At 35.1% G+C, this 27920-nt stretch overlaps 1 protein-coding gene across 1 annotated transcript; it reads left to right on the top strand.

Annotated features, from left to right (window-relative positions):
- The first annotated feature begins 101 nt into the window (after positions 1-101).
- LOC133332319 (hillarin) lies at positions 102-27753 on the top strand. Its single transcript, XM_061540719.1, has 9 exons — positions 102-294; positions 7762-7903; positions 8134-8327; positions 24555-25549; positions 25610-25818; positions 26576-26850; positions 27129-27242; positions 27313-27476; positions 27591-27753. Exons 1-9 carry the CDS (start codon positions 106-108, stop codon positions 27751-27753), a joined length of 2445 nt encoding a protein of 814 aa, XP_061396703.1. The 5' UTR covers positions 102-105.
- Positions 27754-27920: the final 167 nt, after the last annotated feature.

Below are 27920 nucleotides of genomic sequence, written 5' to 3' on the forward strand. Positions count from 1 at the left end.
GAAAGAAACAAATAAGTTCAGCACTTTAAGTGTGTGTGTGAGTTAAGAAAAATAAATATTTTTTGTGAAAAATCGAGTTCCCGCTTTCCCACATCGCCAATGAATATGTATCGTCCAAATTTTTATGAATCAACGTGTCTGCGTTGCAACGAAACCGTCTACCAAGTGGATCGGGTGGGTCCCCTCAAGGACTTCACATTCTTCCATTCGGGTTGTTTTAAATGTGTCCATTGTGGCACGAAATTGACACTGAAAACCTACTTCAATAATCAACATAAACAGGATGATAAGGAGGTAAGTAATAAATCAAACAATTATGATTTTCTTATACGAAATTAAAAAATCGTTATATTAAAAAATATTTTGTGAAAAGAAAAAGTTCGTGTCTTAAGTCTTTTGATTTATTTATTATACTTTGAAATCCACTAACAAATATATATATTTTTTGTAAAAGTTTACAAAATGTCTGCAGATAATTTTTTCTATAGGAAATGAATACAAATGTTGTTACGTTTAGCCAGGACGAACATTTTATATCCTCATTTTAAATACCTAAAATGAACAGGATTTTTATCCTCTGAGAAAATGAAAAGAAATTCAGAAAATTTCGTTATGTCAAAACATGGCCTATATTAAAAAATGTATGCAAAGATATTTTGTACCCACCATGAACCTAAAATTCCAAATTGCAGCCACTAGCTGCGCTCAGTATCAATACTTAATATAGGTCTGGAGCTTTATATTGGGACATTGTGGTTGAATACATGGAACATTTTTTGCATATCAGCCTGTAAAAACAGGTTTAAAAATTCTTGCCAATTCGGTGGGAGTAAAACCTATAAAATACCTAAAATGGTGCGGGACCTTTATAGGAATATCGATGCAAAACATGGACCAATCCTTTAATTTCTGCATATATGTATCCTAAAGCCCCAAAAACAATTTACAGTCACTACGGCCAGTCACTCAGTTAGGATAGGGCAAGGAAAATGCCAAAATCAAAGCAGAGATGTTATTCTATGGGGCTATATCAAAACATTTATGTTATTGAAAATTTGCCCAAATATGGCATAACCCTTCAAAATACCGAAAATGTGACGGCAAAATGAGGACAATTTTTTTCTGTGGAAAGACGTCTTCCCTAGATGAGGATACTTTTTTGCGTAAAAAAAGGTCCCCAGAAGTTAAGAAAAAGGAACAAGTCTAGTTTAGGGTCCCCGGATCGTTTTGAAATTTTTACCACATGTAGTCCTTGAGGCCCTGATTATTACAGTATATTTTATTCTTGCGGAAATCGGTATTTCCGGAGATATGTGCCTCCAAAGTTCTGTTGGGACCCTTGTATTTGTTCATAAATGTTAAAAATCCACTAAGACAATATGGGTATCATTTTAAAGCATTTGAAACCCTAATTACAAAAATATAATATTCATATCAAAAAAGTCCATACTGAGATATGGGTCTCCTAAATTCCGCGCGATCCTTCTGAAAAACAATATGGGTATCAATTAAAAGCGGCTGAAACACAAGTTGCAAATATGTAACTACGGCTACGCAAAAGACTCTCCTTTTAATTAGAATAGCGTTTGTGGGTAGACGGCCTTCGGCCGGGGATATAAGACTTTCTCCTATGGACAGATGGCAACACCGGCTACGCGACAGAATCTCCTTTTAATTAGAATAGTGTCTGTGGGTAGCCGGCCTTCGTCTTTATAGACCAGGTAAAGCAAGTAGTCTTTATAAACCAGCAGAACAGGGAAGCTTTATGGACCAAGAGTCAGGAGTTTCAGACAAACTGAAAAAAGAAAAAGAAAGAAAGAAATCTTCAGCAGCAGATTTATGGGAAAAAGTCCTCAGAAGATGAGCACGAATATAGAAAAAGTCTTCAAATTATTATTTACCTTGAAAAGATTTATTACCAGCTGAAGATACATCTATAAACCCTGAGTAGATGAATGTTTTTATTTTAAGAAAAATATTTTTCTATCTAGCGGAGCTAAAGTCTTTATAAACCAGCAGGAGGACGAAGAAGCTTTATCGACCAACTGGGAGCCAAGAGTTTTAGACGAACTGAAGGTATTCTTTATATATGAGCTGAAGGAAACGTCTATGAACTTTATAGATGAGAATGTTTATAGAAAGCGTGAAGGCAAATGGTATTTCTATGGACGTGCGGAATAAGCTGGAGGTTGCCATTATATACAAGCTGAGGGGATTCTCTGAAATGAGTCTTTATATGCGATCTATAGTAATCATTTACATTCTAGAATCCTTCATAACCGAACCTTGGACATTTTTTAAAGGAGATCTCAGAAATAAGTTAAAATATGTTCCTCAGAATTTATGTACATAGATTTTTCAAATTTAAGGGAGTCTCAATAGACGAACTGCAGGGAGTTTCACAGAGGGCCGAAAATCTTTATCAATGAGCTACAGGAATCTTTTATAGATTAGCTGAAGTGGTAATGTTTGTAAAACAGGCAAAGACAGGATTTTTTGGAGATTAAATGAAGATTATAGCGAGCTGATGTCAGAATTTTTTTTTATGGACAAGCGAATGGCAAGAAGTTGTAAAATATGTGATGTTCTTCATGTAATAATGGCCTCTAGAGAGACTAGAAAATCTGTCAAAAATAAAGTTTTCTGTTCATTGCACCCCCAAAATATGAACTCAATATCACCAAATATTATAGGCGTCGATTAAGATTGAAGATTAAGAATTACATCTATAGATTTCGGCGATAATCGCTTAATATTTATGGTATCAAATGACAACAACATTTGGATTTTCCCCACACTTCAAACATTTTCTTTAGTATATCAACCTACAGTAGGGTACTGTTTAGCAACAAACAAAGGAATGCATTTTTTCTGTGTTTTTGCAAAACTTCTTTTGGCAAATACCAAAAACATGTAGGAACAAAAACGCGCAAACTATTTATCTGATTGTTTATCTTTCATCAGTGCATAGCTGTTGGTCTGTTGTTGGTCCAAGTGTTATAACGCCCGCAGTTGTATACAACGTCTGCAGCAGTAGCAACGTTAGTTGTAGTAGTGGTTACGTAAAATGTTATGGCCAGCTTATTTTCTTGATGAAATCTACCAACAACCCCTTCAAGTAGTTTTGTTGACCGTTTTTTTTTTCTTTTTCTATTTCTCAATGAAAATTCAAGTCGGCATGGTCTGAGTTTTAGACGAAATACAATGTAATCATATTCTCGTAGTTTTCAGTTACACCTATGCCTTGTATGGAATCTATGCATGCATGTATGCGTTTATTTGTGCTGGTATTAGTTGCCACTTTTTTTTATTAAGTACCGGTCTAATCAAAAAGTCAACGGCTCAGCCTTATTTAGCTACGCGCTGTACAACGACATAGATTCACGTTTTTAGACTTGTTCACCGCTGCTGCGGCTACTAACTGCATATTGTTGTTGTTGTAGTTACTGTCGCCTGCTAATCAATCACAATAGAATTCACCTACATATTATGCAGTTTATTATAACTAGATTGTAAAAAAAACAACGTAGACAATTAATAGGAAAACACCTAAAAATAGTAATGCCAACGACTTGTAATGATGCTAATTATTGATACGCTGTTAAGGGTACTTATTGTCATTATAGATAATATGAATTTAAAAATTGCACAACTTAAGGGTTAAAAATACTTCTTAATAACAATAATTACACTCAGAAAATTGAACAGCAAATGTAGCATTTTTTCTCAAAATAATTTTCTTATTTTCAATAAAAAAGCATTTATGTACATAAATAATTGTGAATATATCCATCGGGTCATGGCATAATTATGGAACTTAGTCCCATTGTGGTAATGGTATTATATTAACGTATAACTCCCCTATCGGAGTACATACATCCATATAATTGGTACCTATTTAAAGGTCAACCACTTCTCTTGGATATACTGTCAACTTTTCCGGGCTATATTCTTTAGGAGTCAATAACAACGCCATAGAAAGAAACATTTTAAATTGTTCGTACAAAAGTGTGGGACAGACGGACGAAAAGACATACATGTCTAGACATGTCGACTTAGCCAGTCGAAATACGAAAGGTGGTTCTAAGGCCAATATTTCGCGGCATTACAAACTCTTGGGGCCACACAAAGCTATAATACCCTGGCAAAATAGTTGTGTAGGGAATAAATATAGCATTTATGCCAGTGTCAGTTTATACACATATTAATACTACATAACCTAAAAAATACAGTTATAAGCATTAGTACGGAAATTATTTTTATACTTATACTTATTCTTTTTTTATACCCTACACAACTATGTTGTCAGGGTATTATAGCTTTGTGCAGCCCCAAGAGTTTGTAACGCCGCGAATTATTGGTCCTAGACCCACCTTTAAGTATACTGATCGTCATATCTCGACTAGATAAGTCGATCTAGACATGTGTGTCCGTCCGTCTGTCCGTCTGTCCATTATAATTCGTAAACACGATAAAGGCCACAGTTATGGACAAATCTTCACGAAATTTTGCATGTAGGATGGTTTCTGGCCAATGAAGACCCCTATTGTTTTTGGTAAACATCGGTTAATATTTAGGGGATGAAATGTACCAAATACTAAATTTTTGTCGGTTTTTCTGGTCGCTCCAGAGGCCGTAATTATGGCCCAAACATCGTGAAATTTTACATGGAGAAGGGGATCGGGCCAAAGAATAAACATGCCTATTTTTATAAAGATCGGTCAATATTTAGCGGTTCAAATGGAGAATGGCTGACCTTTAAATTGATACCAATTATATTGTCGTATGTTCTCGGATGTGGGAGTTACACTTAAGGGGACCCCCCCCATTCTCGGGGTCAAAATTTTTGTTGATATAATTTGAATCTACACTGATTAAAGAAAGTCTCTATAAAATTTCAAGTGAAAATCTCAAGAACTCTTCAAGATATAGCCGATTTATTGTGTCAGCTTCAAGTGACGGCTGAAGGGCTTTTCAAACTTTAAACGCGTTTTTCTCTAAATATTTTTTTGCGAATGGCGGGCACGATAACTCAAAAACTAATAATCCAATCGGTTGCAAATTTTGCAACGTTTCTCTGGGAGTGTATAGCTCTCGTATGAACTAGGATAAAGCCAATCGGTGAAGATCTTCCTTATTTTTTAACTTGGTTTTTGGTAAAAAATCGGCGATTTTCCAAAAATAATTTTTCAAAGGTCCATCATTTTGTTAATTTTAGAGCGAAGTCAATAATCCTAGTTCATACGAGAGCCAGACATGTACTCTTTCTAACACCGTTGGAATTTTCAGATTCCGATGTTCCAGTGAGGAGTTATCATGCCCGCCATCAAAAATAAGGACTTTTCTTCAATTACAAAAAACAACAACAAAACAATAACAAACATTTTTTGTAAATTATTTTTCTTCTCTTTTAAATCTTCAAATATATATGTGCAAAGTTACAAACCTTAACAAGCATTGGTATTGATTTACCAGCCCATTGAAATTCTTGAAAAATTAAAATCGAGAATGGGTGGGGTTCCCTTAAATGTTTACAGGTGCATTCGTTTTCAGATATTATTTAGTAACCCTTACCACACTAGAGGCCGGAAATATAACGCTAAATGTTACATGGGGTTCCAGTTATGGTCAAGGACAGCGCTTGTAATTTTCGGTGATGGTCAGATAATAATTTTGGGATGAAGTGGACAGGTATAAGCCGATCATCACCATACAACGCACGCTGAAGTCAATCTGGACAAGTAATAAGAAGGGCTGTACTGATTTTTTTTTTTTTTTTTTTTGTAAATGCTTTAAAACCGTAATGTTCGATTTTTAGCTTTTGAGCGATGTTACGACTGCTAATATGCCGGTCAATTTCGATCATTTCTCAAGGTGCTTCCTTATCATCAAAAATCCTGAACGGAATCTACGAAACCAAAATTACAATACAGTATCGGAACCATAAACACCATTCACAATTGTAGCCGCTTGACTTGCATTTTCGGCTTTGTCAAAGAAAAACTGTAAAATGTACAAATTATCTCTTGGTTCATGGTTCCTTTTGAAAATATGCATAGAATCACTTTCTGAGTCGATTTACGCATGTCCGTCTGTCCGTCCATGTATTTTTGTGAACAAAGTACAGGTCGCATTTATGATCCGATTTGGATGAAATTTGGCATAGGTCACTTATTTGGCCCAAGGACGAACCCTATTAAAATTGGGAAAAATCGGTTCAGAATTAGATATAGCTCCCATATATATTTTCGTCCGATTTAATGTAAATGATGCACCAAAGTCCCTATATATCTTTAGATTTGCACGAAATTTGGCATAGCGTAATGAATTAAGCCTAGAATGATGTGTGCTGAGTTTCATGAAAATCGGTTCAGATTTAGATATAGCTCCCATATATAGTTTCGTCCGATTTAAGGTAAATGCTGTACCATAGTCCCTATATATCTTTCGATTTGCACGAAATTTGGCATACCGTACTGAATTAAGTCTAGAATGATGTGTGCAAAGTTTCGGGAAAATCGGTTCAGATTTAGATATAGCTCCCATATATAACTTCGTCCGATTTAAGGTAAATTGTGTACCAAAGTCCCTATATATCTTTCGACTTGCACGAAATTAGGCATAGCGTACTGAATTAAGTCTAGAATGATGTGTGCAAAGTTTCGTTGAAATCGGTTCAGATTTAGTTATAGCTCATATATATATATATATCCGATTTTAGGTAGCTGGTGCACCAAAGTTTCCGAAAATAATTTGATTTGCACGAAATTTGTCATAGCGCACTGAATTATGTCTAGAATTGCGTGTGCTAAGTTTCACGAAAATCGGATTTAGATTTGGTGCACCAAAGTCCCTATATATCTTTCGATTGGCACAAATTTTGGTATAGAGTACTGAATTAAGTCTAGAATGATGTTGCTAAGCTTCGTGAAAAAAGCCATAGCTAGGCCGATTGACACAACGTTCTGAAGTAATATAAATTAATCTCTGGCATGTTTCCCTGAAATCGGTTCAGATATAGATAAATAACAAACACGCGACGTCTGTTAGGATACATATGTAGAATATACCCAAAGTGGTGAAGGGTATCATATAGTCGGCCCAGTCCGACTTTACTACTTTCCTTACTGGTTTTTTACTGTGAAATGCCACCCTTTCAACGAGCATAAATCTGATATTGTTTGATCGATACATTACGAGAAATCTATCAGTACTGCCATCTATATATATATATATATATATATATACCAGCCCGAAAAATCTTCAAAGACGTGCCAAATCCAAGAAAATTCGTTGTATTTTAAAGGATTTAGATTTTTACAGTTATTTTTAGATTTACAATAGTAGAACATATACCCAAAATTGTTTTTATCTTACATACTATAAATTTGTTCCATAACCGTTTCTATTACGTCTACATAGTTACGCTACATTCCAAAAATATTTCTTTTCACATTTTCTTGTTTTGCCCACCAACAAACAAATATTTAAGTGATTCGTTATTAACCACAAATAGTGAGCCCACATTACTACAGGAAGGCAATTCGATTTTTTTATGGCAAAACAGGAAAACAATTACAAAAAGATCTTAAAATTAAAAACGCTGTTGCATTATGCCAGCCATAAATGCAACTTAAAAAAAATATTTATTTTTTCTTCATAATTTTTTATTATGACTTGCTGGTTTATTTTTACGATTCATTACGTTATTATTATTTATTTATGTTCGTATATTTTTTCTTCTTTTTCTCTTCACTGCAGGTCTATTGCAGTTCACATGTACCAAAGAGTGGTCCGGGTCATTTGGATAACACATCGGTGGGCATACGCCAGGCATTGAATGCACCACGCACCAATAAATTTGTAAATGAACAAATTCGGGGAACGCGTACCGAGGTCGATGGTAAGTACAACGAGCCAGAGAGAGCGTGAGAGGGGAATGACCTCTGTAACTACAAATTAATTGTTAATTTGAAGAAAGAAACAAGAAGACGTTGAAAGCCATTTCATTATGCCGTTAATTATTGTCTCCGAACATTAAAACAAAAGATAAGCCATATCATCTCAATTGTTATTTTTCTTCTTCCCCTCTCTTTTCATGTGCTTTTGTTTGGCCGTCCAATGCAATTAAAGGAGGTTTCGGTTCACGTCAATCCACCCCAAATGGCTATGGCAGTCGTGAGGTTAGCTCGCCGTCACAAAATGAATCCGATTACAAATATGGTCGTTTCGATGCCAGCGCTCTGCACATTGCACACGCACTCAAACAGACTGAAATCCAAAAAGCCTACAACAAGGCGCGAGAAAAACCCATTGATTTCTATTTGGTAAGTGAAATTGATTTTTCCAGTTTTCCACAGCCACTACACACTCACACACAGGGAGACTTAAAACTGGTGGTAAAGAATTAATTGTTGAAGCTCCGTCTTCATTGTCATCTTCAACGGCGATGCAATGATGTTTTGCAGCCAGAGAAAAAAAAACGAAACAAGTTTGGTTCTTAAGTCTTTTGTTTGTCTAGTTGCTGGTTGTTTGGTTTTACTTTTTATGGGTGAAATGAAATCATCGAATGAACAAACGTCTGAATGAATGAATTGCAGAAAAGAGAAAATATTCTCAATTTCGAAAGTTGACAGTCAGATGAAAAAAACCAGAACATTTTCACTTGAAGAAAAATAATCTAGTTTGGGTCATAAATCTTTTACTAGAGGAAAATATAAAAACATCTAACGTTTTCTTCTTTAATATTTTTTGATTGTTTTTATTTTTTCTTTGATTTTATATATATATATATATATATATATATATATATTTTAAATTTATAATATCTAATTTTTATGTAGATATTTTCGCACTTTCAGAGGAGCGTGTGTAAATTACCACACGTTGCACAAATTCACTGGAAACATTTATTTACGCCAACAAATTGTCTTTTAAAGTTTACAAAGGCTTAAGATAAATACGAATCAAATGGAATCCAGTTTGACAATTTTGTGGACAACACACATGCATAAACAAATCTGTCGGGAAAACAATAAAAAATTGAAAAAAAAACGTTGCATAACCTGAAAACTGATTTTATCTCCGGAAAAAAGTCCTCAGGTGATCTGAAAATTGTGCGACTTTTTCTATACATAAATTCCTCAGATGCACTGTGGACATTTTCTGTAGAAAAAAATTGGGAAGACCACAGCGCTGAGCAAATGTGTTCAATAGAAAACGATACTTTTTTGAATAGAATATAGAGAGACCTTATATAGAAAACAGCAAAAAACTCTAAAAGTTGTAGAAATAGTTTTCAATAGGAAAAAATCTTATCTCATAAGCCGGAGTATTTATTCTGTAGCAAAATCCGATTTTTTGTGTAGAAATTTTGTAGCTTTTCCAAAGAAAAATTTGTTCAAGTTCTGAAGAAGTTGACGATGTATTATATTCAAACTTTAATTTATTTCTGTAGAAAAAAAATAGAATCCAACAAAAACAACGTGTGCTTGAATTTTTTACTTAAAAAAAACATATGTCCCTAGAAAAACATATGTCCCTTTTAGAAAAAATTTAACATTTTGCATATAGGACGTGTTCTGGCCAAAGAAGACCTCTATTGTTTTTGATCGTTTAATATTTAGGGGATGAAGTGGACCAAAAACTTTTTAAGTATACCGATCGTCATATCTCGACTAGCTGAGTCGATCTAGACATGTGTGTCCGTCCGTCCGTCTGTCCATTATAATTTGTAAACACGAATGAAGTCCCCTATTGTTTTTGGAAAAGATCGGTTAATATTTAGGGGATGAAATGGACCAAAAACTTTATTTTTGTCGGGTTTTCTGGTCGCTCCTGAGGCCGCAATTTTTGCATGGAGAAGGGGATCGGGCCAAAGAATAAGCATGCCTGTTTTGATAAAGATCGGTCAATATTTAGCGGGTCAAATGAACCCTGACTTTTGTGTAAAAAATGACAAAATTTGTATTCTATGGCGTATATATTTGCCCCTGAAGGACCAAGGCACGAGAAGTTTTTAGTGTGTTCAAGAGGAGTGGTTGACCTTTAAATTGATACCAATTATATGGTCGTATGTACTCAGATGTGGGAGTTACACTTAAATATTTACAGGTGCTTACGTATTCAGACATCATTTAGTAACCCAATACCACACTAGAGGGCGGAAATATAGCGCTGATCGCTTTGAAAATTTGCATGAGATTCCAGTTATGGTCAAGGACAACGCCTATAATTTTCGGTGATGATCACATAATAATTTTGGGATGAAGTCGACCGAAAACTTAACTTTTTGTGCTACTTTTTTTTGACTCAATATATTGGCCACAATTGAAAGCCCAACATCACAAAATAACCCACGGTAAAGAAAATCTGGACAAGTACAGCCCTCGTCTACTGAATATTGCTAATATTTGTTGACTTTTAGTCGGGTGTCAAGAGGGTGCAAATAACGCAAAGTTAGATTTTCGTGGAAGTTGTGTAGGGTATTATATGGTCGGCCCCGTCCGACTATACTGTCCCGCTCACTGGTTTTAATATAAATGGGTCCCTTGGTCAACATTCCTTATTTTGACAATTTACAAGAACATTTAACAAGAAATTTTCCTAGTCACATTAGTTTTTAATCAATGAAAAATCTATGTCCATTCGAATAATAAAAAAATCCAATCTACAAAATCTACTTTATTGAAAAAAAAAATATTTCCAATCCACTAAAATCTACCTTTCTGATAAAAATATTTTCTTCTCTAAAAAATTCCGTGAACTCTTTTTTCTGTGTAAATACCATATTTACAGAAAAAAAAACTTTGTTTTACAACACTGTTAGCACACAAAAAAATTCCACACGCCTATCGGCATTTAATTGCAATAAATTTGTACAACATTTTGTAAATTCAGCCTGAAACCTAAAAAAATGCATGCGTACCAATATCTGTTGAAACCTAACCCAAAATGAATTATTTAAATCTCAGACATGTAAATGTGTGTGACAATAAAAATCCCTAACATTTTTTTCTACTGAAATTTATGCTTTGAAAATGTAAATAAATGTCGCAAACATTAAATATACAAATGGTAGCACATAAATATTATTGCTTAGGCGAGTGTAAACACCTGGCTGTATTTTGTTATACCCAAAACGAAAGACTTAAGAACCGAACTTCAAGTGGTGAAAAAATATGGGTGTAATATATTTTTTTAATTTTTTTTGGGAATTCAAACATTTTTTTAAATAAAAAGATATAATTATCTACGCTGAGAAAAGTAAATTAATGAAAAATTACCGGCAAACTTACCAAAGCATGCCTCAATGCAAACCTTGTAATAATTTAACGCAGCCATAAGATAAATACCTGTGAAAATCCCGAAACAAAATAATGATGCATGGGAAACATCCATCCACCCATCTACTTTTTTCCATAATGTGTACCAATATAACGGGTCTCTCACGCACTTTGTTTGCTTGGCCGCAGACAATCTATTTCGTGGAACCAAAAGCAAAATATTCATTAATTATTCAATGCATTATTTTATGGTATTTCTATATTTTACAGTGGAGCACTGTTACAACGAATTCGAATCAAAACAAAATCATTTTTTCCAATCTCATCAATTCTCTACATATATTTCGGAGTAGTTCTATGTCCATTTCAACATGTTGTAAGCATTTTATGTGAGTTACTTTAAACCATGTACTTATTCTATGTAAACCCACATGCATTTTGGTTTCTTCTATATTTGGCTAAATTTTCCCTCTCTACCTCTCTCTCTACCCTCTATTCCAAGTGGACATACAAAAATGAAAAACAACTGCTAGTTTTTCTATAAACATTTGTTGTAACATTGTGTTAATGTTATAAATTAACAATTTAATTAGTGCAGAACATCCGATAGATTTATTACTACAAAAAAATGAAGAATCTTCTTCATTGCCTTCGCCATTACGACGACAGGCATGGCTGAAAGCGTATTTACCCCAAAACAAAACTAAAAAACTTCTTATTAAACGTAGAAAAATAAAAACAAAAAAAAAAATAACTTGGTGGAATTACTGACCAGCTAAGCAAAACGGTTAAAAGAACAATTATTGTAAAGCACACACACACATATATATATATATCCATATACACATATCTTACAACAGTTATTACATATGAAATGCATATTTAGGAACCAATTTTTTATACCATTCACCACACTGTGGTACAGGGTATTATGTCTTTGTGCATATGTTTGTAACTGGCAAAAATAATCGAGATAGACCCATGGTTCCTTTTGAGAATATGCATAAAATCACTTTCTGAGTCGATTTATGCATGTCCGTCTGTCCGTCCATGTATTTTTGTGAACAAAGTAAAGGTCGCATTTATGATCCGATTTGAATGAAATTTGGCACATGCCACTTATTTGGCCCAAGGACGAACCCTATTGAAATTGGAGAAAATCGGTTCAGATTTAGATATAGCTCCCATATATATATTCGTCCGATTTAATGTAAATGGGGTACCAAAGCCCCTATATATCTATCGATTTGCACGAAATTTGGTATAGCCTACTGAATTAGGTCTAGAATGATGTGTGCTAAATTTCGTGAGAACCGATTCAGATTTAGATATAGCGTCCGTATATAGTTTCACCCGATTTTAGGTAAATGGTGCACCAAAGTCCCTGCTAATCCTTTGATTGGTATGAATTTTGGTATAGCGTACTAAATTAAGTCTAGAATGATGTGTGCTAAGTTTCGTGAAAATCGGTCCAAATTTAGATATAGCTCCCATATATAGTTTCGCCCGATTTAAGGTAAATGGTGTACCAAAGTACCTATATATGTTTCGATTTGCACGAAATTTCGTATAGCCTACTGAATTAGGTCTAGAATGATGTGTGCCAAGTTTCGTGAAAATCGGTTTAGATTTACAAATAGCTTCCGTATATAGTTTCGCCCGATTTTAGGTAAATGGTGCACCAAAGTCCCTGAAAACCATTTGATTTGCATGAATTTTGGTATATCGTACTAAATTAAGTCTAGAATGATGTGTGCTAAGTTTCGTGAAAATCGGTTCATATTTAGATATAGCTCCCATATATAGTTTCGCCCGATTTTAGGTAAATGGTGCACCAAAGTCCCTGCTAATCCATTGATTGCCATGAATTTTGGTATAGCGTACTAAATTAAGTCTAGAATGATGTGTGCTAAGTTTCGCGAAAATCGGTTTAGATTTACAAATAGCTTCCGTTTATAGTTTCGCCCGATTTTAGGTAAATGGTGTACCAGAGTCCCTGAAAATCATTTGATACATACTTTTGTCCGATTTTAGGTAAATGGCGCACCAACGTCTCTGAAAATCATTCGATTTGCACAAATTTTGGCATAGCGTAGGTGTGTGATTGAAATAAAATTTTAAACAGTGCAGCATAGCGAATAGCGTGTGTCAAGTTTGCTTTAAATCGATTTACCCAAATCTGTCCCACTGTGCACAATCGACTCTAAACTTGCCCAAATGAAATGAAATTTAGCAGAGGTTCCAGAAAGACATAAAAATCACATATTTTAGTTCGTTCAATTTCATGTCAAAATTCGTTCAAAAAGTTGACGACTTTTCGAATACATATGTAGAATATACCCAAAGTGGTGAAGGGTATCATATAGTCGGCCCAGTCCGACTTTACTACTTTCCTTACTGGTTCTATATGATACTCTCTACCAGTTAATATTTATGAATTGGCGCTTTTAAATAAGACTTGACACCCGGTATAACTCAACATTCAAAATCTCGTGTCAGTGTCTCTTGTCTCAATTTAATTTAAATCTAAAGGATTTAAACAAAACTTAACCCACGTCATTCTAGACTCAAGCATGATACTCCTTCGAAAAATTTTATTAAATAACCCAAGCATTGGGCTCTGATAGTCCTTAATTTTTTTTTTAAATCCCACGCATAAGGCTCTGATAATCCTTGAAGTAATTTTCTTAAAAATCTTACGCCTAAGGCTCTGATAGTCCTTAAAATATTTTTTTTTAAATTCCCACCTCAAGGCTCTGATAGTCCTTAAAATATTTTTCTTTTTTTTAAATTCCCACCCCTAAGGCTCTGATAGTCCTTCAAATAATTTCCTTAAAAACATCACGCCTAAGGCTCTGATAGTCCTTAAAGTAATTAAAAAAAACATGCCTAAGGCTTTATTAGTCCATAAAATATTATTCTTAAAAACCCCATGCATAAGGCTCTGATAGTCCTTCAAATAATTTTCATTTCTCATTATTCTAAATTGACGCCATAAATAATAGTTGTCTTCGTTAATCTCTCATATTATGCGACAACAATGTTGATCAAGATAAGAGATTCAGATTCAAAACTTTTACTTTCTCTTTCAAACGAATAAAATTATGTGTGCACTTATATTCGACACATATGGAGCACCTGTTTATCAATGGCACGACAAAGATCAAATATTTTTTCGGTATATCGTATTCAACGAGGAAATTGTGGCTTAGCTAATCCATTTATCAAATAACCGGACTGGAAAATAAAACACCAACAGCTATACACCTTAATTTACATACGTACATGAAATCGAAAGCAAATTTTTTGGCGATAACATTGCAGAGGCAAACATTTTATCGATTCAATGGCGTAGCTAGCCTAGTTTGCAATGGGAGAATTGTTACATATATTCCGGTCTTTGCATGTGGCTCTCTACGCCAATGCTTGATTTCGAGAAAATTTGCAACGAGAAGACAAAAATTTGTAATTGCCTGGAAAAGGCAGCTGAAAAAAATCCTCACCTGTTTCCTTACTAAAGAAAAAAAAAACAAGAAAACCATTAAAAGAAATTTAACACTTCATTTTCTTTAATCATCGGACAAGGTGATCGGACGGACGGACGTGCCAGGCAATAAATTGGTAGCAATAACCTGTTGTGGTACAAAGTATATTACCCAGATAATGGTGCATTGTTTTGTGAGCCAAAGGCCATATATGTAGAGTGGAAAACATATCCTACATGGTGAAAATTAGTCCCCTACAGTAAGGGATTTCATAAATAGTTAATTTTTATTAATTTTAAAGATAGACATTTTGTTTGTAACTTAATTTGAATATCCTATCTTAATCTTAGTATGGGAATATGTGTGCTGACGACCACTAATGTAGATGGCTTTCATTCCCTCATTCTGTATAAAAGCGAAATCATAAATGGAAAATAAAAAAACAAATATTTTAAAATACCAAGATCAACAACAACCACAGCTATTGTTTAAAATCGGGAGAGCAGGAAATATAGCAATTGGTCCATGAGATTGTTTTCTTTACTTGTAATCGTTTACATCAGCACATATATTTATCAACTAAAAGAGGGTGATTTGCAGAAGAATGATATAACTTTTGTGAAGGTAAAAATTTTTAACGGCTGGGGATTTATGTTCGTCTATAGACAAAATGCCAGTAACTAAGGGGTTGGATTTTTATAGTACCAATACCGATAAAGTTCTCAATAGTTATGATCATGGCATAATTATACAAGGAAGTCTTTTTCAGGCATAAGATTCCAATTTTTTTCTCATAATTCTATTTCTGACAACATTAAGCTTTTTTGGAAAAAAATACGAAATTATTAATTTTTTTTTTAATATTTTGAAGTCTCTGCTTCTATAATCTATAAATATAAGTTCTAATACCAAAAGCTTTATCTTGAGAACAAATTAGCAAGTATAAACGATGTTTTGGGGATTATGAGTTCGTTTTTATACCCTCCACCATGAGAGTTACAATAAAACTATCTAAAATTAATGTGGGCTCCTAAGAGAAAACTCATGTTATGATAGGACCTTGAATATAACGAAAAAGACGTGGAAAAGATATTTAATTGTGGCGCTACCGTTATATGGGGCTACAATAAAACGGAGATAAATTGTTGATATTTTTGATAGTAAGATTTGAAAAAATAAAAAATTCGGTTGGAGAACGTGTCCAAAATCCATACAATACAGCATTGGTGGGGGTGTACCGTTATATGGGGTCTACCCTGAAACTTCGTTTAATATAAATCATTTTTACTACGGATATATGTTCTTCAATGAGAAACCAAAATAGCAAATTACAGCCAATTCGGTTGGAAAACATATCCAAATGGTGGAGCTACACTGAAACTTGGGTCAATATTATTAATTTTTCATACGGATATGAGTTATTCAATGAGAACTCAAAATATTAAATTGTAGCCAATTCGGTTGGAAAAGCGTGTTCAAAATCAACAAAATACAGAATGTTGGGGGTACCGTTGTATGGGGGCTACACAAAAACATTGACCAATATATGCAATAACAAACATAGGAGTACTTGCAATGTCTGCGCACGATTTCAGAGCTCTATCTTTAATATTGCGATCTCTATCGTGATTTCAATAGACAGACGAACATACGAAAATCGATATAGAAATGTGTTCTGATCAAGAATACATTTAGTTTGTGGTGTCTTTGGGGAATATTCCGAGGTGTTGCAAACGGAATAAAAAATATAATATACACTCTACCTTATGGTGGAGGATATAAAAAGAGTAGCCATTATCGATTTCTTAAATAAGACTACCTTCCATAATTATGTCATGAGATATGATATAGATTTGAACTTTTGAAGATACATTGAGACTACTCATAGGCAGGGATGTTCGCATTCAAAAAATGTATTTTTTTTAATGAAACGATCATACTGAACCAGCGGATCCCTCGAAATGAAATCCATTATATGTTGATGCTCCTAGATCGTTCGGTATTAAAAAGAGATATATTCACCATTCTTCAGACAATTTGGAGTCAATTTCCTAATCTCCCTCCGATACGCACGATAACTTTCGAACGGTGTAACCAATTTTATTCTAACTTTGCACTCGAAATATTTCTTCCTAACTTAGTTCATGTTCGAAGCTTTTCACAACCTATTATATTTACCAAACCTAGTTCAAGTCCGAAGATGGGACACATTTGTCCATTCCTTCTGATACTACCCTCACAAATGTTCAAAATGTTCAATATTTTTAAATCCAATATAAGACTCCTTCCGGTACCACCCCCACAAAGGGTCAATATTTTACAAACTTGTACATTTAATTTGAAGCAAATTGAATAGCCGATTTGATCAACATTAAATCCGAAACCTCTTTGATAAAAACATAAACCTTATATAAAGCGAATAATAAAATCTATTTGTAATTCCGAAGAGCTCTGCAAACTATAAACAAGTTCTCATTGTGTTGAAATTGTTCCTATCAAAATTTATCTATATTGGCCCATGCTTCCTGGTAATCCCCCATAATGGTAACCTACCCTTTTCAGTATTTTTATGGATTACGGGCTCGTTTCTAAGCAAATTGGTTCTAATTTGATTCGCATTAGGTGTCAATACATAAGCTGCCATATAAAAAAGTCCCGGAAGATTACAGTTTTTTTTTCAAAGTCCACCTAATGGTAAAAATAGTTAAAGATGTCTGTTATTGGCGGAAAAATATATTCTGCTAAACGCTTGTGGCTTCTTGAAAAAATGTTATTTAAACATCTCTGCTTGTGTATCATTGAAATAAAAACCCCCCTACTTGTCGTTTAAAAAATCGACATTTATGGCCTCCTAAAATATAAACCCCAATCCCAAAATCTATACTTATGGTTGCAGCAAAAAATATTAATAAGTCTATACTTCGGTCTCCCTGAAAATATTCTTTTAAAAATCCTTAAAAAAATTTCTGTAAAGTTTCAAAAAAAAAAAAAAATCGGGAGATTTGTTAAAAAATCTGCCCTTATGAGACCTTATTGTTAAATATTGTTTAAAAACCCACGTTGTCTCCTTGGTGTTATTTTTTTACAGTAAAACTTCTCAGTTTCAATGCTTTCCTTTTTTTTTGGTAGAAAAATTCATTACTCCTAAATTTGTATCATTATATATTATTTTACTGATTTTTCATAAGGAAACGTTTCATAAAATCCATCATTCTTCACAACACACTCCCTATACATCTAATCCACAACTGACCTCTGTGGTCAATTTATGAGTACAATAACAACAAACACACACACAATCACCAAAATAGGAAAAAACACAAACCATACAAAAATGCCTATATCCTCCATAAACTCCTTCATGCATGAACAACATGATGAGTGAGTGAGTGACTGACGGACTGCTCGCTCTCTTACCATCCACATTTTTTAGTTGTTGTTCCCTTGTTTCTGTGTTCACTTATTTATGTGAAGTTTCAAAAAAATTGTTTTATTTTTTCATTTCTTTTCCATGCTCTGACCCCATCAGGCACAATGAATGGCAGGCTTTGTTTTTGTTTTTCGTTACAACACACAACTTTGTTGTGGCAAAACATGCCTCAACAACCAGACTGTTCGTCTGTCTGCCAGACTGCCATTGGAGGTCTGCTCCAAAATGTATTGAAACAATGAACCACTTGTTTCATTCATTGTGGAATTTTCTACACTTGCCCCATACTTTGTATGGCCGCAGCAGCAAGTTGCAACACCAGCAACTAAGTTGACTGCATAACATCAGCCATTGATGCTGCGTTACTAAATTATGCATCCAGGTGAAAGTAACTAAAAAGCAATAATAATGCCTCCTCCTCCAACCATCCATCCATCCATACACCAACAATCCGTCAACCGACAATATTTCGTTGAAACGTGAACGATGTTGTTGTTGTGGCTGTTATGTGTCCATCTAAGCAGGCAACGTCACAGCTACCGCCACTATCGCGAATTCATTGAGTGGTGGCATAGTTTGGTCTAGCCTGCCTCCTTTGTCAACAGGTCCATTATTCCACTCAACCGTCAATCCGTTAGCTATTCATATGAAGAAACAATTGCCATTGCCAGCAGCTGCTACTCCAGTCGAACACTTCACTTCAAATAGATCCTCGTCCATAAGCTGTCTGTGATTTGGTTATTTCTACACCCACAAATATTCCCTTGTTATGGGATAGCACAGTGTGTCAAAATCATAGTTAGTTCATTTGGATTGGATTTTTTAGAGAAATTATTTTTTTTTTCAAAGGACCACGCGACGGTTTTTTAAAAAATATTTTTTTAAAGATCCGCAAGAGTGGTTGTTTAAAGGATCCTCTATTTTTTAAAGGATCCCAAAAAAAATATTTTTTAAAGGACCCACAAGCGTGGATTTTTTAATAAATATTTTTTAAGGATCCACAGGCATGGATTTTTTAAAGAACACTTTTTTAAAGGATTCACAGGCGTGGATTTTTTAAAGAACACTTTTTTAAAGGATCCACGGGCGTGGATTTTTTAAAGAACACTTTTTTAAAGGATCCACGGGCGTGGATTTTTTAAAAAATATTTTTTAATGATATACGGCGTGGATTTTTTGAAAGAATATTTTTTTAATGATCCACGGCGTTGATTTTTTGAAAGAATATTTTTTAAGTGATCCACGGGTGTGGATTTAAAAAAAATAATTTATTTTAAAGATCACCAAGAAAGAAAAATTTCTTTTAATGATCACCAAGAAAGAAAAATTTCTTTTAAAGATCACCAAGAAAGAAAAATTTCTTTTAAAGATCCACAAGCGTGGATTTTCTAAAGGATCCACAAGATTGGATTTGAAAAAATTTAGGGTTTTATCCACTTCTTCTGATACCTCCTCAAAGAAAACACAATGAAGTCCAATGAAGACCCCTATTGTTTTTGGTAAAGATCGATTAATATTTAGGGGATGAAATGGAACAAAAACTTAATTTATTTCGGTTTTTCTGGTCGCTCCAGAGGCCGCAATTATGACCCAAACATCTCGAATTTTTACATGGAGAAGGGGATTGGGCCAACGAATAAGCATGCCTGTTTTGATAAACATCGGCCAATATTTAGCGGGTCAAATGGATAATATTTCAGATAATATTTTTGGCATGAATTAGACCGAAAACTTATTTTGTGGTCTTTTTTCGAGTTGATCTATAGGCCACAATTGAAAGCCGAACATCACAACACATCCCACGGTGAAGGGAATCTGTACTGAATATTAATAATATTTGTTGACCTCTAGTCGACCAAGAGGGTGAAATATCGCGAAATATTGCCCAAGCTCAGAATATAGAACCACAGAATGTTGGATTTTCGTGGAAGTTGTGTAGGGTATCATATGGTCGGCCCCGTCCGACTATACTGCTCCGCTCACTGGTTTTTATTTGTATACACTACACCACACGATGGAGGTGTTTGAAATTAAGTATTCCAGGTTCTTGGTGAGCAAAAAAAAATTGCTACAAATTTTCAATATAGGTCCCCGTATTATAGTACCGCCCATGTTTTACAGTTTTAAAAATAAACAGTGTCAATATAGGTCCATGTTTTACAATAGCCGCCATATAAAGGTCCAGTCCCATTTGCGGTACGCTTAAGAGCTCAGTCGAATTATCCAATAAGTGTCTTTAATTTGATATTTCATTTTCTCAAAGGATAAAAACCCCCTGGTAGAAAAAATTACAGTGCCACGGCCCACTATAAAAAATCGCGAACCGAGCTTTTTTTATTTTATTTCTTTGTTACTATTTCATTTTTCTACAATTTCTATTAATAATTGAAATGTGTGCAATAACGGTACATTGGGTCTCCTATGCGAGTGTTGTTTTTTTTTATTTATTTTTTTTTTACAATTTGCAATAAATGTTAGAATTATTTTGTCGCGTCATGGTGATGGTGCATAAAAATAATTTGCATAGTGACAAAAATATGCATTGTCAGCAAAATATTTGCATGAAAATAGATGTGTGTGCATGACAATTGTATATTTCTATTTGTGGCTTTGTGTCAAAGGCCATTGAAATTCAAGAGCCGTAAAACTTCAAATTTTAATGCAAATCCTACAATATGTAGGTCAATGGTGTAAAAAATGTTGAATGTGAAAAAATTAGAAATATAACAAAATTAAACCGAATTAAATCACGTTCATACAAAGGTTTGATTTAAATCAAAGGATTTTTATAACAAATATTGCCTTAGGATTAAAATTGGAATATATACATGAACACTTTTTGCTTTCAAGCCTTATAAAATTTTTTATTTTATAATTTTTGGGAATTTCATTTCAAATTTTGGGAAGTGCATTTCATTCTGCCTTTCCTATGAACTTAATTTAAAAATATCAATTACATATTTCTAAATCAAGTTTTGTTTTTATTTTAAACTGATGACAGAATTGTCATCATTGTCATAATTATAACCAACAGACCGTTACAAAATACCATAAATAAATTTATTTGATAATTAACACCCATTAAGAGATAAGCGAATAAAATATGACAAATTTTCCGGACAAAATGCTGATCAAATGATAAATAGCTTTGTATTTTTGTGATTTTTTATTACATAAAGCGGTAAGCATATGTATGTTATGCAGAGCAAAATTTTGGTAAAATTAGTTAATCTCTTCTAGGATGAAATGACCCTCATATTGTTTTATTCCATTTTATACCATCAGCCTTTAGCCTACAGGGTGGTTTTAAGACCTTAAGTGTGTTTGGACCAAATATATATACTCTCCATCAAAAGGAGTCCTGTAATATGACATTCCGGGTCCTTGGTGGCTGTCATACATATATGCACCATATGAAAATGTCCCATCCAATTTGGAGGGGTTTGGCCTCATTTTCCAACCGATATAATTTGGCATTTTGTTGTTTTGGATCTGCATACATCTGCACAGAGAATGAACATCATGTGTCCATGATTTTGTATAACTCCCATATAAAAGTCTCTCCTGATTGTCGCTATTTTGGTGGGTTTACGCGCATTTACCTACAAAAGCGCCCAAAATTTGGATTTCGGGCTTGGGACACTGATATTTCCATTTTTTGTATTTTGAAGGTTTTTAAGTATAAACAACTTTCCAGCAGACAATTTGCAATGACATTGTCTGGATATGAAGGCACCGATTTTTATTTGTGTGAACCACATGGTTTAGGGTATATAGCCACAGCTTTACTTGTTTTTGAGTCGATTTAGTTAGCTACCTCTTGCGCACCGTAACTCCTGGAGGATGTAATGGGTTTTTATCAAAACCTTGTTCATGTCTCGAACTAGTCCTCATACCGTTTTTGATAGTATTTCGGCTTTGGATTTTTTACTTACTTACTTAGCTGTCTCGAGACCTAAGCCGAGCCTTAAAAAGACTTCCAATTTGAAAGAAAATGTTCCGATATGTTATCTTTCATTTGATCTTTCCGCCGCATTTGTTACCTTCCCCTTTTGCATGAACAGTTGGGCCGTTTTTATATGCCTTTTGAACTGGGGCATCTTCATCCATTCTCACAACATGATATATTCACCGTAGTCGTTTCAGCTCGATACGTCCGACTATGTCGATTTCCGTGTATAGATGGTACAACTCGTGGGTCATTTGATTTTCTCTCAAACACTCCATGAGCTGCCATACCGGTTGTATCAATAGAGTAGAATTTTGGTTTGGCGATAAGTGGCCTTGTTCTCAAATTACTCAGACTGATGTCATTAATTTTATTTATGGCGGAACCAATCGTTGACTACCTCAAAGCTGTGTTTCCAAGCTCCACAGTTGATCCGAGTCTAATGGACGTCTTGGGCGTTGATACCATCTGCTTGGTCGTCTCGCCATTTACTGCCAGTCCCACTTTGACACACTCCTTCTCAATTCGTTCGCAATGTTCGACTGATTATTTCGATGACATCGGTGTACCATTTCAGTTCATCTTTGCATCACGTATGGCATTTTTCAGCAGGATGGTAAAAAGGTCACACGATTGTCTGAATCCTCGTTCGGCATTGAATGGCTTCGAGAGGTCCTTTCCGACTCTAACTGCTGACCTTGTATTAATTTTCTATACTCTTATAGGGACAAGAGCTACTTTCGTCAAGCAGGTGGGTAATTTGAGCGGGGCAGCTTTTCGACGTCGAGTTACCGTGTTGTGTTAGATCGCACCTTTGCTGCTGCCCCCGGGCTCCCCCCCCCTGCGTACGTCCCTGCCTTCAGTCTATCACAACATGATCAATTTGATTTATCGTTGTTTGATCAGGTGGTGGCCTTGTGTATATCGAGATGAATATTCCGACGGTGGGTACAAAAATATTTTCCTTTCGATGTTTGCATAAAAATCTCCCAGCTGAATTTTAAAGTCATGGCTCGTAAAATATGTCTTTTGTCTGTTCATCTTCGGAGGAGCATGGGATGTAGAAGAACTTCGTTTTATATGGATTATAGCAATTCATCCCCTGGAGTGAATCTGGAGACTTTTATTTTCCTGTTAACCAAAATTCCGGAGCCAAATTCATGTCTCGTTTCATAACAGCTATAATACAATCAGTAATCATTAACATGGGGGTGGGTTTGGTTTTCATTTTCGTTGCTTTTTCATAGTTGGATTTTCGGAGTGTGAGCAACTAACCCGAAGACTCATTTTTTTATAGTTGTTATGGTTGAACTCGCGGTACTATCAGCTCACCAGGTTACATCGCGGAGAACTTAACCACTTGGTTTCAATTCTTTAACATTTCACCAGAAGGAGTGAACCGAAAATCTCCATCTTCAAACTTGATATTTAGAATACAGCTTTTAGAGTTTAGTCTCTCTGAGAATATGACAAATACGTGTATCTCATGAAAAATATGACAAATCAGCTTATCGAACATCTACTTTAAAATCGAAAGTGATTGATGACTGCAAACACACACACACACACACACATTCACCAAATTACTTGTGCGTTTCAAATGAATGACAGCGAATCGAACTTTAACTCCTCTTCGTAAACAATGTTACTGTTAATTGCATTGTTAATATGCCGCGGCCTCTTTCCTCCTCCCCATAGATAACAAAGTCTACTTGGTCAAATCAAATGCAAAAATTGCATTATGGAGGTTGGTCGAATGAATGGCCCGTCCCGTTGCTTCTCAGACGCAATTCACATAGAAATACCTCAATTCTTGTAGCGATTGGCGTCTATGTTGCACTTTTAGACTTTGATGTTGCTGTTTTTGCTATTGTTGTGGCTGTTTGTTATTATTTATGTTATGGTTTGTTGATGGCCAGTTTAATTACAATAATCATTGCTGTTTCACTGGACTGCACTTGACTGATTTATTAACAAAAAAAAATAGGAACACACACCAATGCACACCTCATCAATTAGAGAGGGTGATTGAGTGTGGAGCTAACTCCATAGGGTGTAATTGAAACGGTTAATATTAGTATAGTATAGACTTTTCTATAGAGAAATTGTCTCAGCGTGAACTGAGGTCTTCGATTTTTTCCTATAGATAAAATTGCCTCAGCGTGAACTGTGGACTTCAATCACTGAGAACTGATTTCATGTAGAACTAAATCTCTGCTGACAGGTAATTCCCTCCGTCTCAGCTAACTGTTTTTTTTTTTTTTTCTATAAAAAAATATTTTTGTATGCACGGAAGACAAGCAAATGATCAAATCTTTAAAAAATAAATTATTGACCACATATTTTCTATAGGAAACTAATTTTGTTTCAATCATTAATTTCATTTATTATTTTATTTCTTATAGGGTCGCGAAGAACAAGCGCGCCTCGAAATGAAACATCGACAGGAGGAAGATGACCTCTATCGTAAATTTGCCCGTAAACGTGAAGAGGAGGATCGTAAAATTCAATCTGAATTCCAAACGGAATGGGAACGTGAACTTCAACGGCTGACGCATAAATTCGAAAAAGAATTAACCACTTCGCGACGCAATCGCGAGGAACAGAATATTCTCACCAAACGTCTCGAGCAGCAAAAAGAGGACTTGGAAAAGAACATGACCCTGAGACGTAGTAAAAAGAAGGAGAGCATTACCCGAAAAATGCTCGAACATGAACGTTATGAGACGGCAGCTCTAGTCGATCGTCAGTCTAGTGAAATGTTGGAGTTGATCAGTGCCCGTCGCTCCGAGTACATGATGAACGAGAGTATTTTCCTCGACGATGAGTTCAGTGAGGGTACCACACCCATAGAATATCCCAATTTACCACCCCTGCCTGCTCCGCCCACTGTTAGTAAATTCCAAATTTATACAGATCCAATTGAGTTTGAAGATGTCGATCGTATAGCAATTTCGGTGGCTCAGGAGGACCAGAAAACATTCACCGATTTGGTGAGGCAGTTGGTGGGCCGATGCACAACCGATATTGAAAAGGCCCGAACAATATTCCGTTGGATCACCGTGAAGAATTTGAATAATATGCACTTCGATGATGATTTGCGAGGTGACTCACCTATGGGTCTCTTGCGAGGCATCAAATTCGGTACCGAAAGTTATCATGTGCTGTTCAAACGTCTGTGCAGTTATGCCGGTCTCCATTGTGTTGTCATTAAGGGCTATTCGAAGAGTGCCGGTTATCAGCCGGGTGTTAAATTCCAAGATTCCCGTTTCCGGAATTCGTGGAATGCCGTCTTTGTGGCCGGAGCATGGAGATTTGTCCAATGTAATTGGGGTGCTAGACATTTGGTTAATGCTAAGGAGGTACCCAAAACGGGTCGCGGTAAAAATGATAGTTTGAGGTAAGAGACAAGGGACATTTTCCTATAAAGATTAGATTTTTAATTTCTTCCTTCTTCCAGATATGAATACGATGACCATTACTTCTTAACCGATCCCCGAGAATTTATTTATGAATTCTTCCCCCTGCAAGAAGAATGGCAGCTACTCAAGCGTCCCATTACTCTGCGGGAATTCGAGAATTTACCATTTGTTCGATCGCTGTTCTTCCGTTATGGCCTGCATTTTGCCGATGAGGGTTATGGAGCTGTGGTCTTTACAGATGATACTGGTGAGTGGTATTAACTACCAGAACAAACCCTTCAAAAATGCATCCTTATGTATTACGATTTTATTTATAAGCTGAATTGACGATTTTTTATAAAAACCTTTATTTGGCAGACCGAATTGAAAAAACCTTAATTTATCTGGGCTAAATTAAAGATTTTCTATCGAAACCTTAATTCAGCCGGGCTAAACTGAAGATTTCTTATAGAAACATTAATTCAGGCAGGCTGAATTGACGATTTCTTATAGAAACATTAATTCAGCCAGACTGAATTTAAGGTTTCCTATAGAAACCTTAATTCAGCCAGGTGAAATTGAAGGTTTCCTGTAGAAACCTTAATTCAGCCGGGCTGAATTGAAGATTTTCTATAGAAACCTTAATTCAGCCGGGCTGAATTGAAAATTTTCTAAAGAATCGATAATTCAAACGGGCCGAATTAAAGATTTCCTTTAGAAAAATAAATTCAGCTGGGCTGAATTGAAGATTTCCTATAGAAACCCTAATTCAGCCGGGCCGAATTGAAGATTTCCTATAGAAACCCAAATTCAGGCAGGAAAACCTAATTCAGCCGAGCTAAATTGAAGATTTCCTATAGAAACCCTAATTCAGCCAGGCTGAATTGAATATTTCCTAGAGAAACTTTAATTAAATTTAAATTCAGCTTTACTGATTTGAAACATTTCTATTCAAACCTTAATTCAGCTGGGCCGAAATGCATTCTCTGTTTAAATTATATATTAATTTATCCTGTTTATTAAAGGTGCCGCCACTGTTCGCATTGCCATGCCCACGGACATGCAAAGTTGCCTGATTTTCCACTACAATTTGAAATTCTATGACAGTGATGAAGACTCGTATGATGGTGTCTCCCTGAAACGTTTCGTCATGCAATCGGTCATTGGGAATATTGTTGCCTTCCGGGTGCATGCTCCCTGTTCCGGAGCATTCCTGTTGGATATTTTCGCCAATGCTGTAACGCCACAGGAATATTTGACCGGCGAACCAATGAAATTTAAATCGGTGTGCAAATTTAAGGTAAGCCAATGTTCGTATGCCTTCAAAGGGTTAAGTTTAATAATGAACGCCTGAAAGTATGCTATGCTTTTTTGTAGTTTTCATAGTCATTAGCTTTAATATACATTGATGTGTTATATCGTAATCTACAGCGTACTATGACAAAATTTTAAAGTAGAATTTTAATCCTTATTTGTTGAAAGTCTTTTTAATCTAAAAATGTCAATTTAACCCATTGAGGACAGCTTAAATATTTTTTGTTTACTAATTTATGTTTTTATTTTCTAATCGTGTTTTAGATTTGTTGTGAGGAATTACAAACAGTAATGGTCCCGCTACCGGATTGTGCCAGTGGTGAATGGGGTCCAACCAAGGCAACACGTCTCTTTGGCCTGATACCCATTACACATCAGGTATAGCCAATTTTTGTTGCATTTTCTGAAGCAAGTGATTCACTTTCAATAAAAAATTCAAATATTACAGGATCCATTGATTTTTGCCGGACGTAGTTTGGATTTACAATTCCGCATGTCCCGACCCCTAACCGATTTCATGGCTACGCTCCATAAAAACGGAATTGAAGAGAAGAAACTCTCCAAATATGTGACACACAGTATATTGGATGATATTGTGACATTCATTATCAAGTAAGTACTGGTGAAGGGTGGTGAGGGTACCACATGCCCCAAATGCCAAATCAAAGTCCTATGAAATATTAATTAAAATAAATGTAACATTTTCTATTCGTATTTATTCTATAGCTTCCCCGAGGAAGGGCAATACGGTTTGGATATCTATACCCGTGAATTGGGTGCACCACCCCATCACAGCAGTCATCATCACAACAATTCGTCATCGTCAACGGAAAAACATTTGCTGACACATTGTTGTAAATATTTAATTAATTCATCGAAACGTAACTGAAAACAAAAACACCAACAAACATTTCCAATATGTCTATCTGTTCAATTGTATATCCGCCTTTCAATTCAAATCCTTTTTTTTCAAATTTGTGCATTCATAGAAATATTTATTTGTATGTGTGTTTGTGTCTAAGTGCATTAGCGTGAGTTTGGGGGATTGAATATTAA

Source organism: Musca vetustissima, unplaced genomic scaffold (genome assembly GCF_032173495.1).
Source record: "Musca vetustissima isolate MV318-11 ecotype Yass unplaced genomic scaffold, APGP_CSIRO_Mvet_v1 utg80337, whole genome shotgun sequence".
NCBI lineage: Eukaryota > Metazoa > Arthropoda > Insecta > Diptera > Muscidae > Musca > Musca vetustissima.

Bases quoted from the DNA above. Each gene is read 5' to 3' on its own strand.
- LOC133332319 (XM_061540719.1), top strand. From the start codon at position 106: ATGTATCGTCCAAATTTTTATGAATCAACGTGTCTGCGTTGCAACGAA. The intron at 25,819-26,575 runs GTGAGTGGTATT...TGTTTATTAAAG, and splicing joins GGTCTTTACAGATGATACTG to GTGCCGCCACTGTTCGCATT. The intron at 27,477-27,590 runs GTAAGTACTGGT...TTTATTCTATAG, and splicing joins ATTGTGACATTCATTATCAA to CTTCCCCGAGGAAGGGCAAT.